The sequence below is a fragment of the Eleutherodactylus coqui genome, chromosome 10, assembly GCF_035609145.1.
Source record: "Eleutherodactylus coqui strain aEleCoq1 chromosome 10, aEleCoq1.hap1, whole genome shotgun sequence".
In the NCBI taxonomy this organism is placed as follows: Eukaryota; Metazoa; Chordata; class Amphibia; order Anura; family Eleutherodactylidae; genus Eleutherodactylus; species Eleutherodactylus coqui.
This window is the reverse complement of record NC_089846.1, coordinates 135,348,995-135,363,352: the sequence shown is the minus strand read 5'-3', so window position 1 is coordinate 135,363,352 and position 14,358 is coordinate 135,348,995. Positions and strand designations below refer to the sequence as shown.

The 14,358-nt window shown below is 45.3% G+C and overlaps 1 protein-coding gene across 2 annotated transcripts in view; it reads left to right on the top strand.

The window, feature by feature from the left end:
• Positions 1–14,358, top strand: part of LOC136580946 (fibronectin type-III domain-containing protein 3A-like) — a 106,752-nt gene that overhangs the window by 55,803 nt on the left and 36,591 nt on the right. The window contains exons 3-5 of one of the 2 annotated variants that reach the window (XM_066581885.1): positions 9,822–9,897; positions 10,385–10,461; positions 12,932–13,163. In XM_066581885.1, coding sequence (XP_066437982.1) covers positions 9,822–9,897; positions 10,385–10,461; positions 12,932–13,163 — 385 coding nt within the window. Of the gene's footprint in view, positions 1–9,806; positions 9,898–10,384; positions 10,462–12,931; positions 13,164–14,358 lie in introns of both variants that reach the window. The other variant, XM_066581884.1, reaches the window with a different exon arrangement.

The window sequence follows — 14,358 nt, the reverse complement described above, 5'->3', positions numbered from 1 at the left end:
TTTTAATCAATAGCTGATTTTACTTCTTCCCCCTAAGACGTCATTCCTTCATCGCCATGCGCTGTAATATGGAATGATGGCAGAAGACTAAATAGCATTTTCTCACTGCTTGTATTGGCTCCCTCCTTCTTATTTTCCATGACTTCACGCCACTAATTACATGTGGGTAGCGGCAGCCAGGAACAATGCCATAAATCTCGCAGTAACATTGTCGGAGTTTACGGCTCGCCTCCGACTTTTTCATTCTTCTTCGTCAAAATTTTATGAAAAAAAAAAAAAGTCGCCGCTGATTGTCCGGACGAGTCTGAAATGAATTTCCGCGCAAATAAACTCTCATTGGCAGCTCGGACGAACAAATTGCTCCTCTGCAACTGTGAAGCAGATGTTTTCTTGTTTTTAAAGCCTCCAGTTGCGCAAGAGTACAGCTGAAATAGGCTTCTAATTGTTAGCATTTCTCTGAGCTCCCCGGCAGTGACAGACCGCCGCACTCAGAAACCAGCAGGTGCCGAAACTAGAAATACGGCTGGTCTGCAGAGGAAGAGTCCTCCTTATTTGTTCCATCGTCTCCTTGCCAGGTCTTGAGTTTTACCTTGTATTGCAGAAGAACCAGTGTTATCCCAGAACTTGGAACTCGGTCATCCTCCTCCCTTCATTTCGTAGAACTTGGGGCCTCTTACCCCTTGACAGTCCGGCAGGGCCCACTGTAATGAGGTGCAGGTGCAGATAACTGCACATCCTCCCATCTGGTATACACAGCTATTTACAGTGAAGGTTCGGGCTGTGTGCTCGGGGGATTAACAGGCAGCAGATACAATGTTACAGCTGCAACTTCTAGCTGAGCGTTCAGAATTAGTTGGTTCTTGTATGCAAACTTTGGGCAGAACTGATACACTGTTGCAGCATTCAGGGTCTACTCTTGGGTGTCCTTTGAATGCTTGTGTCGGGAGGGGTATCACCACTCCTTAGAAGGTGAGTGAGGAGACTTATAAGGCCATGCATGCTCCTCTGGGAGATATATGCCAATATTAAGTTCCATCTTCCTTATTTGCATTGAATGCTTGTCTCCTGCTCTCCCACCTCCGTTCCGGCATTAGGCATAACTCTGTTTATCAGTTTTGCTCATAGGTTTCCTGTAAAGGGGGTAATGTTAATGTAACCCTCTAGTCCCAGGCCTGGTTCACACTGTGCACTAATGCTGCATTGGTAGTCTAAAACATGACATGCAGTTTTGATTGGCCAGTGCTGCTCATTGTAGGCTGACGAATGAGTAAAAACTCGTTAGTCAGCTCATTGATCTTTTGCAAGCATAGAAATGGGGACTAATGACTGTACTAATGATCAGTCGTATTCACAGCTGCAATTCTCCGGTCGTGTAAAAGCAAACGATCGCTAATCGACATGCTTGAGAATTGGCTCCTGTAAAAGGATCTTAAAGGGGTTGTTCCATAATAGAATTTTCCACTGTAGAAATCTGCAGTGCGCTCGTCTCATGTGGCCATAGCCCTAATTGAGGATGTGCAGTCTGCACGTCCTGCTGCTGTTTGGTTTTACGGCCGGACGATATACGCTACCATCTGAGCTGTCTATCCCCTTTCCCCCTCTCTGCGCTTCTCTGCCCCGTCCCATCCCCTCACATTGCTAGGAGGTTAGCTCCGCCCCCATCCTGTCCCCTCCCTTTGCAAACAGCCGGAGGGGCGGAGAGCCAGCATGGGGGAGAGAAGGAGGATATGGACAGCTCAGATGGTAGCGTATATCGGACGGCCGTGAAAACGGCGGCTGATGTACGCTCCTTTGAATAAGCCCTTACTGCTAACAGGACACACATTGAGAATTGTTGCCTAATGCTGATTCGTTGTTTCTTGTAAAGTACTTGAAATACAGGGTGGAGCGCGGTAATTTGCTAATTTGGGAGTGAAATAAAAAAATAATGAACTTGTAAAAACTTTATTTTATATTTTATTTACATTGAACAGTAGTGGAATTTACAAATTATTTGGTTTTAAATATTGTATTTGGCAAATGTTGCCCTTCGCTATCCACACACTGCTGCATACGTTTTCTGAAGTTCTCATGCACTCTTTCAAGCATGTCGACTGGTATTCTGGCAATCTCAGCGTCAATATTGTTCCTTAGGTCTTCCAGGGTGTTGGGACGGTTGCAATACACCTTAGACTTCAGGTAACCCCAAAGGAAAAAAATCGCATGGGGCTAAGTCTGGTGAGCGTGCCGGCCAGTTAAGATCACCCCTCAGAGAGATAAGCCATTTTTTGAGAGATTACCAGAATACCAGTCGACATGCTTGAAAGAGTGCATGAGAACTTCAGAAAACGTATGCCGCAGTGTGTGGATAGCGAAGGTCAACATTTGCCAGATACAATATTTAAAACCAAATAATTTGTAAATTCCACTACTGTTCAATGTAAATAAAATATAAAATAAAGTTTTTACAAGTTCATTATTTTTTTATTTCACTCCCAAATTAGCAAATTACCGCGCTCCACCCTGTATTAATGTACAGTCTAGATTTTTTTTCTCCCTTCAGTTGGTATTTTACTACAGGTACTGAAGGCTATGTACACCCTTGCAATTTTTTTTATCAATGTGTTTTTGGAAATGAAGACTTTTTGTAATTGGTTTTCATTACAAATTTGAGTGTTTTTTTTTTTCCTATGCTTTTGTTGTTTTCTAAGGCACTGCAAACTGAAATCTTAGCAAATTCTGTCAGTCAGAGTTCTGTAAACTGACTACTCCCCGTCCCTAGCCCGCTCCCCTGTTGTGAACCTGCATTCACTGGCTTTACAGTGAGCAATTAAAGCGGGCTACATGACTGTCCTGGAGGATGGTGGAAGACAGAGCAGAGAAAGCTATTACAGAGAGCTGCAATTGACGCTGGGTGACTTTTCTGCTCTTATCAGCATTGAAGGGGAAAGGGACCAGCATCTGCTGAGATGAGGTGATATGGAGAGAGATAGCTGTGCAGTATTTAGTGGGCGTGGTTAGGCTACACAGGTTCTGACATTGGAGAGGAGCGAGGTTGCTAAACTGGTGCACCTGCATGAGGCCGATCAGCTGATTAATGCTGGGAATGCCCCAGAACCATGAACTTGAATGCAGGAGAGCCTGCAAAGCAAGTATGAGGTTTTTTAAATGTGCGAAAAGAAAAACTCAATGCAAAAAAAAAAGTAAGTACATAGTTTCTTTTCTGCAGGGACTTAAGATTTGTGTGCATTGATTTTTCTTGCACAATGCTTTCCTTAGCCTTTAGGCTTGTCATACACTTATGTCGGCTGATTGATTAGCCAGTAATACAATGTATATAGTGGCAGCCTGACTCTCTGCAAATAGCAGATTTTTAAGGGGAAGGTCAGTTCTGTTTTTGCAGATGATGTCTGGTAGGGGCTTATTCCCCTTCCTCTAGTGAAATATGCATGCATGCTCAGCCATGTTTATGTGGACAGATTGCTGTTGGCCAAATGGGACCAAGAGACATCTAATATGCATGGCGATATTTGCTCTAGAGTTGTCCAGACATATTAGATGTGATCAGTGAACCGGTTTACGGCTGTTAGTGCATACGACCACCCCAACCTTTCTCTGGATTTCTATTGGATTTGGGTGTTGAGACTCCTTCCTATTGCACAGTGCATGGTACTCTTATTAGAGACCTCATCTAGTAGAACCTTCTCTAACCTTCAGAAAGCCAACAGTTTGTAGTGGCATAGATTCCTCTAGGTGTTGGAGGTGCAGCAGGAATATTGGCCCACACCAAAGGATAGTTTATTGCAATTGCCGCAGATTAGTTATAGGTACGGACATGCTGTCAACAGCTGACAGGAAGGGTTCCTTGATTCATGCTGCTTGAGGTAAATGCTGACCGCCCATCTGCATGGTGCCATAGAAATCTGGATTTATCTGATCAGGCGATGTTTTTCCACTGTTCAGTGATCCAATTTTGGGGCTCTTTTCCCCACTTCAGCCTTTCTGTTTCTCTTAGACACCAATGGCAATGGAATTGGTTGTTGGCTCCTATGGTTAACCCATCTAAAGAATGATGAGTTGTGCATTTGGACACATTTGATCCCCAATTTGCTTGATTGTACGCCACCTGTTCGTCAGAACTATTCCTGACACCCTCCTCTAACAGCTTTTGTCACTTTGTTTACATCTACAGAATTTCGTTTTGCTAGCTGTTTTTCCTTCATCTTGCCATTCTCTGTATACTACAATAGAAACATTGTTTCCATTGCTGGTTATGGTGTACGTGCTTCTGTCCGTTCACCCAGTGGTAAGTGGATCCATGCGGTGACCCAGTGTTTGGAGTGGAACTCTGTAAGCTGCCCATACCACTGCATGACAAAACCCAACAAGGATGGCAGTTTTTGACACCCTGACCTCCGCTAGTTTGCTCACCTGATTTCTTGCTGCGCTCTGTAGACATGCATCTAATTTCCGTAGAGGGAAGCTTCAATCCTGAAAGGGCCGGTGTCTCTACTGTGACTGTTCTGTGTATTTGGCTGACCGTTTATCTTGGATATGGGTATCTTCTAGGCGTTTACTGTTGTCAAAGCATTGGCATCACTAGGATGGGCAATCCCTTTATTGTCAGTATGGGTCTGACTGCCAGATTCCAGTGCAAGAAAGTGCAGCATTTCTCCATGACTGGGGCTATAGAAAAGTCATTCTCAAGCCGAAGGAGGTGGTTATGGTGTGGGGTTGGTTTCATCATATCCTTTTGGGATGAGTGAACCTCTTTAATGCATGTTCCTATGATTCACTGACCATATCTCTTTTAGTCAACTCTAGTCATGCGAGGATGAGTGTCAGAAGCGAGAGCACTGAGATGATACATGTAGGCCTTTGTTCTGGAATTACCACATTATGTGTAATGCCCTGTTATCATTCACCAAATGCTCTGATTACACAACTTCTGTACCTGCTGAAGAGGCATTTTGTAATTATTATTTTTCATTACATACAGTATCTTGGTGTAAGGGATTCTGAATTGTACGTTTTGTCGTCTACATGTAGCGTCTCATAATAAAAAAGTAGCTAAGCTAGTAGGTTTTTACGCATGCTTCCTTTTTGGGGCATGTCTGAGGGATCATTGCATTAGGAATAGTTGGCATGTGACATCTTGTGATCAGTAACACGGTACCATGTGATCGGCACGTCATGATCTGCTCTCATGGGTGAATGTGGTGACTTGAGGGACTTTTACTGTGGGACGATTGTTGGTGCCCCGTTCCAAAACTGGTTGTATCATGCATAGACATCCGACAGAAGATCACAGCAGCAGGCCACATGTGGTTGATCCTAGAGGCAAGTGTTGGATGGCACATGCAGTAATAATGTGCCACCGTGGAGCAACCAACCAAGGAGTACGACAATGGGGAAGTTTGACATGCCTCAGTGGACCAACTGATCCAGCGGTACAGTAGCTGGGAAGGTAGACAAATGTCTACATTGGGGATAAACAGGCCGGTGGTGGTGTCATGGTCTGGGGGGTGTTTTCCTGGCATGGCTTAGGACCCGTTGATCATCATACCACAAGGCTTGAATGGTGAACACGGACCTGTTAGCTGACCACCATCTGCACTTATATCTCCAGGAAGTGTTCCCGACCAGTATGTCCTCTTTCAACAGGATAGCGTTCGGTGTCATCGAGCTCACATCCCTAGAGAATGGTTGGAGAAATACAATAGTGAATTCCCTGTATTGCCTTGACCACGAAACCCGCTGGACTGTAACTTTATTGAAGAAGTTTAGGATATGCTGAAAAGGGCTGTGAGGTCCCTTTCCACTTTTCCGCAAAACGTAACCTACTGATGGAGCTACTGCCAAATATTCTGCCTAGTAGGTGCCGGTGAGACACTTGTCTGTGCCACATTAGTGGGCTTTAGAAGACTTCAATTTCTTACACCGGCAGGCGGCACTTGTTAACCTTGTTTCCTTTGACAACTTGATTCTGCCCCCCAACAGCTGCTGTTCTGCACTTTTACCTATATTCAGTCTGCTTCTGCCTCTCATCATTGGGGTCCAGGAACAGATGCCATTTCATAATGTTGCATTAATTGATTTTTGCTTAAGGCCTCATGTCCACGGGGAAAATCAGGCCCACTCTGGATTCTCCATGGAGAATCTGCAGCGGGTCCCTCCTGCCCCGCGGACATGAGGGCTTAAAATCGCAATTTAAAAGAATTAACTCACCCGCAGCGGGCCGGGAGGGTCTTCTCTTCCTCACGGCCGGATCTTCTTTTTCGGCTGGCGGATGAACTCGGCACGTCGCCAGCACGTCGCCGACGTGCCGCGCGCATGCGCCGGGCACATCCGCCGGGCCGAAGCAAGAAAGATCCGGCCGCGAGGAAGAGAAGACCCTCCCGGCCCGCTGCGGGTGAGTTAATTTTTTTAAATTACTATTTTAGGTCTCCCGCGGATCCGGACGGCTTCCATAGGCTTCAATAGAAGCCCGCGGGAGCCGTCCCCGCGGGAGACCCGCACGAAAATGGAGCATGGTCCAGATTTTTTCATGCTCCATTTTTTTTTTATTCCCTTTTATTGACCATCCGTGGGTATTTATCTACCCGCGGGTGGTCAATGCATCCCTATGGGGTGCGGATCCGCGTGCGGGAGAAGAGTTAAAATCCGCTGCAGATTTTAATCTTTTGCCCGTGGACATGAGGCCTAAAGAGAATGAATCGTGTTTATTTTTATTGTTTGCACTACTTAACATGTGGAGTGCCCAGCGGTTTTTGACTTTGCTCCTTGTGGGGCCCAAATGACGAAAGCGCAGCTGTCACCTGAATTTTGCCGCTTGCACTTCTTATCTTAAAACCCAAATGTTCCACTCCAAACATCCACTAGGGGTGCTGCACATGTTATCTCAAGTTTAGGGCTGGTATTGACATAAATATTTTAACATAAACCTACATGTCATCCACTTTCATGTGACGCGGCATTCAAAGTGTTAAAACCAGATAGTGAAAGTTTTTTTTTAATATGTTTATTTTCTGGTTGTAGATTTTTTGCTTCTATGGTGTATGACTTTGACTATGGGGGGGGGGGGGGGGGGGCTGTCCTCTTGCCCCAGTTGCTATTAACAGCCTTTAGAGCAGGGTTGCCAACCGCAAAGGAAATCCTGGACAGTCCATAAAAATGGGGACTTTTTTGAAGTGTCCATGAAAAAAAAACAATGCTTCCATGATTATTTTTTTATGGCTGGGGGTTTTTGAGCGGGCTATTATGGCTGTAATTATCATTTTATGGCTCACAGTTAATGTGGGTAATGAGTACTTATCAGCATTTGACCTATAAACACCTTTATCATTCATCAATATGTCCATAAAAAAATATTGGATGTGCGGGACTTTTTGATAAGCTGTCCACAAAAAAGAAAAATCAGGTTGGCAACTTTGATTTACAGATCGGGTTTACAGCAGCCTCATGGGCCATACACGTAAGAGAAAAGAAGGGACCCAACGACCTCTATGGGAGACTATTGTAAACATGCTCTGTAACTTGTCCGGAGGTCATTTTTCAGGGAGGGGGAGGAGGTGACCTGTGATCCTTGCCTATTTTGAAAGGTGGATTCTGTTATCTTGGGTTACTGACATTCACCAGTAGATACGCTGAGGCACGGGGCGGTGAGCTCTTGGGTTACCGACAGTCACCAGTAGATACGTTGAGGCACGGGGCAGTGTGCTGTTGTGTTACTGACCGTCACAAGTAGATACATTGAGGCACGGGGCGGTGAGCTCTTGGGTTACTGACAATCACACGTAGATACGTTGAGGCACGGGACGGTGAGCTCTTGGGTTACTGACCGTCACAAGTAGATAGGTTTAGGCCCAGGGCAGTGCGCTGTTGGGTTACCGACAGTCACACGTAGATACGTTGAGGCACGGGGCAGTGAGCTCTTGGTTTACCAACAGTCACAAGTAGATACATTGAGGCACGAAGTGGTAAGCTCTTGGTTTACCAACAGTCACACGTAGATACGTTGAGGGACGGGGCGATGAGCTCTTGGATTACCGACAGTCACACATAGATACATTGAGGCACAGGGCGGTGAGCTCTTGGGTTACCGACAGTCGCACGTAAATACGCTGAGGCACAGGGCGGTGAGCACTTGGTTTACCGACAGTCACAAGTAGATACGTTGAGGCACGGGGCGGTGCGCTGTTGCGTTACCGACAGTCACAAGTAGATACGTTGAGGCGCTGGGCGGTGAGCTCTTGGGTTACTGGCAGTCACAAGTAGATACATTGAGGCACGAAGTGGTAAGCTCTTGGTTTACCGACAGTCACAAGTAGATACGTTGAGGCACAGGGCGGTGCGCTGTTGGGTTACCGACAGTCACACGTAGATACGCTGAGGCACGGGGCGGTGAGCTCTTGGTTTACCGACAGTCACAAGTAGATACGTTGAGGCGCGGGGCGGTGAGCTCTTGGGTTACTGGCAGTCACAAGTAGATACGTTGAGGCGCGGGGCGGTGCGCTGTCTTGTGAGCTCCTGGGTTACATTCTTTTAATAAAACTATCAGACCATGATACCGGTGCTGCAGCTTATCCGTCACTGGGTGCTTGGTCACTACTTTGATCTTTGAAATTACTTTGAATGATTCGGATGTTTTCTTGGCAATGCACAAAAGTGTTACAGGAAGATCAGTGGCCGATATATCTTTATGTACCGGATTCCTTAAGCTGGAATGTAATATAACTGCAACACTCTGCAGTACTGTTATAATAGGGCACAGCTATGTGAGCGTGGGCTGTAAATACTAGAATCCTAGGTGCTTGCACCTCACTTTAGCTCCTCTTCTGAGATGTTCTTGCAAGAAATCTTAAAGAGGTTATACTGTGCTGGAACGACTTGGCTACTGCTTTAAAACAGTGCCACTCCTGTCCACAGGTTGGATGTGGTATTACAGCTTTGCCCCATTGCCATTAATTGAGCTAAAGTGCAATATTCGATACATCCCATGATCGCGGGGAGGCGCTTCTGGTATAAAGCAGCCATGTTTGTCTAATCCTGTAAACCTTTTTAAAGGGGCTGTCCCTCCATAGCAACTTATCAACTGTCCACAGGATAGGTGTTAAGTGTTTGATTGTTGTGGGTGTTTCAGCAATCAGACCCTAACAACAGGGGTCCCGAGCCTTTCCATATGGCTGGAGCATCAGCTTTCTCCGGCAGTTCCTCAGAGATTCTTGAAGCCTCAATGTACATCTGTGACCACTTTTCTATTCACATAGGGGGATACATGGGACCCCTGTTCTTATAACTGGGGGTTCTAACATTCGAACCCTGACTAATCAGATATTTCTTTGTATGGGGGATAAAACCTCTTTTAATTGGGGTTTTTTGGAAGCTTTTGAAATTTCCCAGGCTTAAAATTGTGTAAAAACAACGTAAAAATAAATACTTTCTGCAGAGGCTCCCCGTCCGGTACCTGAGCCCTGTTGACCACCATACCTTGTACACAAGACTTTTCAGCCAATCACAGGCTTCAGCAACCATGGAGCAATCACCCCTGAGATCTGTGGTTGGCTGATTGGTCATATGTACAACCAATAGCGTGTGACTGCCAGCTTGCTACTTCCAGGTTCTGAGGGGGAAGCAGCAGGGCTCATGCTGGATCGGGAGCCTCTGAAGAAGGTGAGTATGCATTTTTATCTTATTTTACACAGCTTTAAGCAATTGAGTGTTTTTTTTTCTAAAGTCCCAGAAAGCCCTTTAAGTATTTGGGCAGATATAAGTAATAAGTCACATATAATATTGACTCTGGTAAAAACCTGAACTCTTCCAAACAGCCTCTGTATTTGCAGGTGATTGTGGTGCAAGTGAACCCGGGGGAGACCTTCACCATCCGCACAGAAGATGGCCACTTTCAGTGTATCCCAGGTAAGCGGGGTAGCAGCTCGTCACGCTCTCCATTCCGTCTTGAGGTTTTCCCTCTTGTGCACTGAGCTGAGACGTCATCTATAGACCGACCGCAGGACTTGATATATTAGAGCTTCCTGGAAGATGAGGCTCAGATATCAGCAGTCGGATACAGAGGTATATAGCGGTGTCCGCTAACCGCTGCTGGGTTTCTGCATAAATCCGTATGTGGAGAACTTTATTTGTCACTATAAAACATCATTTTTTTCGTCAGCGAGACGAAGGGATTTTCCATTTCTAATTGCAAAGATTCCTCGCAGTCTGGAGCTCTTCTTGTACCCGGGCACAGAGAGGTGCAAGAAGGGCATTAGTGCTGAACATGAGCTCCTTATTTCCTTCCATTGTGTAGTTGCGGTGACAGATTTGTGAATTGTAGACCTCCATAATAAACTTCCAGGGCGCACAGCAACTTTATTGTAACCTTTTTGTATTTTGCTCCCCCATGTAGGTCCAGCACACGTTCCCATGATGTCGCCAAATGGGTCCATGCCTCCGATATTTGTGCCGCCTGGTTATGTGTCTCAGGTATAATTCAGTTTTCATTTTTATCGTATTTTTAATTTTCCAGTTTGTGTCACACGGGGGGGGGGGGGGGGGATTGGGTGCGGAAAATTTAGCTGGATTTTCAATAAGAAATCGGCAGAGGTGGATCAGCGCTGTTCTGCTGCCGATTGGCCACTGTAGATCAGAATCACAAGAAGAATGGATACTTTCCTCCTTCATCCTCTGCAGAAACTCTTGTCTGTTCCCCAACCAATCACTCCTGACCTCCAGCAGTAACGATGAAACCGCTGTAACCGCTACAGCGGGTGTGTCTATACGGAATGTCATCACTGGAGGCCAGGCTGCAGACACCGGCAGGGAGAGGGGCAGGAAATGGTTCGCTCTTTGAGGATTTAGCTATGGGCAATCCACAGCAAAATCCACGACCGTTGAGTTTTGTAAATATACTTACCCATTGAACTCTATGAGGAAAATCTGCAACATATCTGTGGCCAATCCATGACCTAAATTGACATGCCGTGGATTTAAAGTCCGTACCGCAGGTCAATTTAGACAGCGGATTTTTTATGCAGCACATAGATGTGATTCCTTGAAATCTCACCCACCTTGCTTGTATTGTACATTCCACTGCAGCATTTACATTGTGTGAACATACTATTATAGTTGCATGCGGGGTTTGGAGGGTTGATGAAAAGATCTGGTTCTCAACCCATTATCCTGCAGTGTTCATGCCTGTTGACTTGTATTGGAGAAAAAAAGTTAGTAGCCAACTCCAATGTGACAACAGGCCACCGCAAACCATCTACTGCAGGGGATGTGTCTTACTAGAGGAGTATCGAGGCCTCTTGTAACCCCTCTCCAGTATATACACACAACTCTGGTTTGGCCATGCTGCTCTTTCATTGTGGGTATTGGTGGGGGCCCCACAGATCAGCAAGTGATGACCTATAAAAATATATATATAATAGGCCACGTCCATATTTAACTCCTTCGCCATGACCGATGGGTCTCCTTCACCTAGTATTTTTTTACCTGGTGTTTTAAACTACACGAAAAAAAATTGCATGTAAAGGTTTTTTTTGTTTGTCTTTAAACGTAGTTTTAATAGCAGTTTTATAAGCATTTTTGCTTTATGTATTTATTGTGCTCGCGTTCCTGTAGAGAAACCTAGGGAAAACCGTAATACCCAGAGCATGCATCATGGAAGTGGAAAGGGAAAAAAGCCACAAAAATGCCACAAACTAAAGTGTTTCTATATGATGCTTTCCAGTATTGCCCTTTTATATAAGCCATGGACTCCTAAGCCTGGGGCCCCTGATAGAGGCTTTTGATGGTCTTCTAAATAAAAAGTTCTTCCTTATACCAGATTGTCATTACGCTGCCCCAACTATTCTAGACTGTGGGGGGCCGCTGTGTAAAGGCCAGTAACTTTGTCATTCTTGCCGCTTTGTGATACATATTCTGGTCACTGGCTGCAGCCTGGGCTTTTATCTCCTCTGACAGGAACTTTAATTAGGCTTTTGGCATAAATCAAGTCCTTGTTTGTCATCCTTCTGGTTGGAAGATAATTGAGCGCCGGGATGAGATTCAGTTAACTTCCAAATGTGGAGAAAGCAGATCTGGGCTGCTCTAATGGCCGCAGTCCCGTATACATTGTATATGTGCATTCCTCCTCCTCTCGGAATCCACTTCATAGTTTGCTTCTTATAGAGAACTTGTAGTTTGCGTGTTTCCTGTTTTGTCAAGTATCTGACTGGAAAATTAGTAAATGCTGCATGTGCCTATAATATAGATTTATTACATGGGCAATTCATTCCATTATATGGTCCGGATCAAAAGGTAAGCCAACTTGGAGTGTAGTAACATGTTCAAAATTACCATGATTACATACATGTACCTCAACATGGAAGGTGTATTCACATAAAACATGCCGTATCATGTGATAGACGCAGGCTCTATCTCTGGGGCCCACACCTATCTCCAGAACTCAGATCCATTGACCCGGGGTCACGTGGGCAGCCACCGGTGGTCGGGATTACGGAAATACCTGAATTGGCTGTTTCTATACTCCTAGCCACTGGTGACTGCGGCATTGAACTGTTGTCCGCCATGATTGTCTTAGATGGGAATACCACTTTTAATGAAAGCTCTGTACAGAAGATGTAGGTGGGGTGTTTACTTTACAGGGTTTTCGCACCATAAGCAAAGAGATGTGCCATCAGTGGCTGATCTGTAAGACTTGTCCCCCTTCCTTCATCTGCACACTGATACCTACAATAACGGGACTGCGCCCCTTTGTTATAAGTTTGGATGGGCCTTGTTCCCAATGACTAGACTCCCACTCCAGTCGGGTATTGGTGTATGTAGTCACTATGCCATCCATGTTTGGGATGCGATAACCCCTTAGTGGTGTGTTTTCCAGCTGCTCCACAGGAGCTAACGTGTCGGGACATTGAAGCGCTAACTTGATTTTATGTCTTTATTGTTACAGGTTGTGGAAGAGAATGGAGTGCGCAAAGTTTTGGTCTTACCACATTCGACAGAGTTCCATCCATCAATGCACCCCCCACCACCTCACGTAACCCATTTTATGCACCATCACCCCGCTCTACTCCCTCACCCTCCTCATCACGTGTACCCACCAGTGCCTGGCACAGGAGAGCTGCCTCCTCAGTTTATACACCAGCACCCCCCACCCCCTCCACATATTTTCCAGGAACAAGGTACGGCTCTAATAAGGTTACTGCTCTCTGCATTTCTTATCAGTCCTACAGACAGCTTGGCTGAGAAGTCCATTATGAAGCCCCCATTTAAACCTCTGCTGATTCTGGGCCTAGAGGTCCAGTGGGCAGCTCTATTAGTGATTGACAGCTTTGTATGCACAGTCCTTCCCAGAGAGCTGTTAATCACTCATAGGACCGCCCACTGGACTAATTAAGTGCAGAAATATCATTTACTAGAATAAAAGTTAAAAATATATCTATTTTTCTCATAAAACTATATACAACCTGCTCAGCTCCTCCTGCTCTAGGCCATAATGCCGGCTGTTTGGACAGCATACTTGAGCTGGCAGGTTCCCTTTAAGGTTCATGTTCATAGTTTACCTATATTCTAGACAAACAGTTGAGTAACTTTGTAAATATATGGATTATTTATATTAAACTCGCCCAATTCTGCAGGTAGAGGAGCTGAAATCTCCCAGCATTCTCTGCTGGTTCAGTGTGTGCTCAGACCTGGCTCTAGTGAGAAGTAGTATAGATATATACTAGAAGTATAGACACCAGGCACTGTACAGAAATCTGCAACTGCCCCACTGGATTATGGGATTTTATCTGTTGACAGTTTGCTGACTGTTTCCAACAACAACCAGCAGAACTGTGACTGTCCAGTAGCTCTGTTCTATGGTAAAGAATGTAACACTGAATTAGTATGGAATTAATTCTATGTATAAAATGGCCCTTAAAGGGGTTTTCCTGAACTTAAATATTGATTACATGTCTTTATTGTATGCCGTGAATATCAGATTGGTGGGAGTTTGACTCTTGGTACTCCGATTGATGAGCTGTTTGAAGTGTGAGCACTGCAGCCTCTTCTTTGCATACCATATACAGCGCTGTACGTTGTTACTGGTGGCGCCTGGTATTGCAACTCACTCTCATTCAGGTGAATGAGATCGAGCTGCATAACGGCCACATGACTGATGGACATGATGTGATCGTGTAAGAAGAGGCCCTCAGTGCTGGCAACCTCTTCAAACAGCTGATGGCTAGATGCTGGGAGTTGGTCCCCACTGTTCTGATAATCTAGCCTAAAGATAGGCCATCAATATTAATGGTCCTGGAAAACCCCTTTGTTGCCTGTATCTTCAGGGTCTCTGAATTCAGGCCATCCTAACAGATCTTCTAACTCTAATAAGAA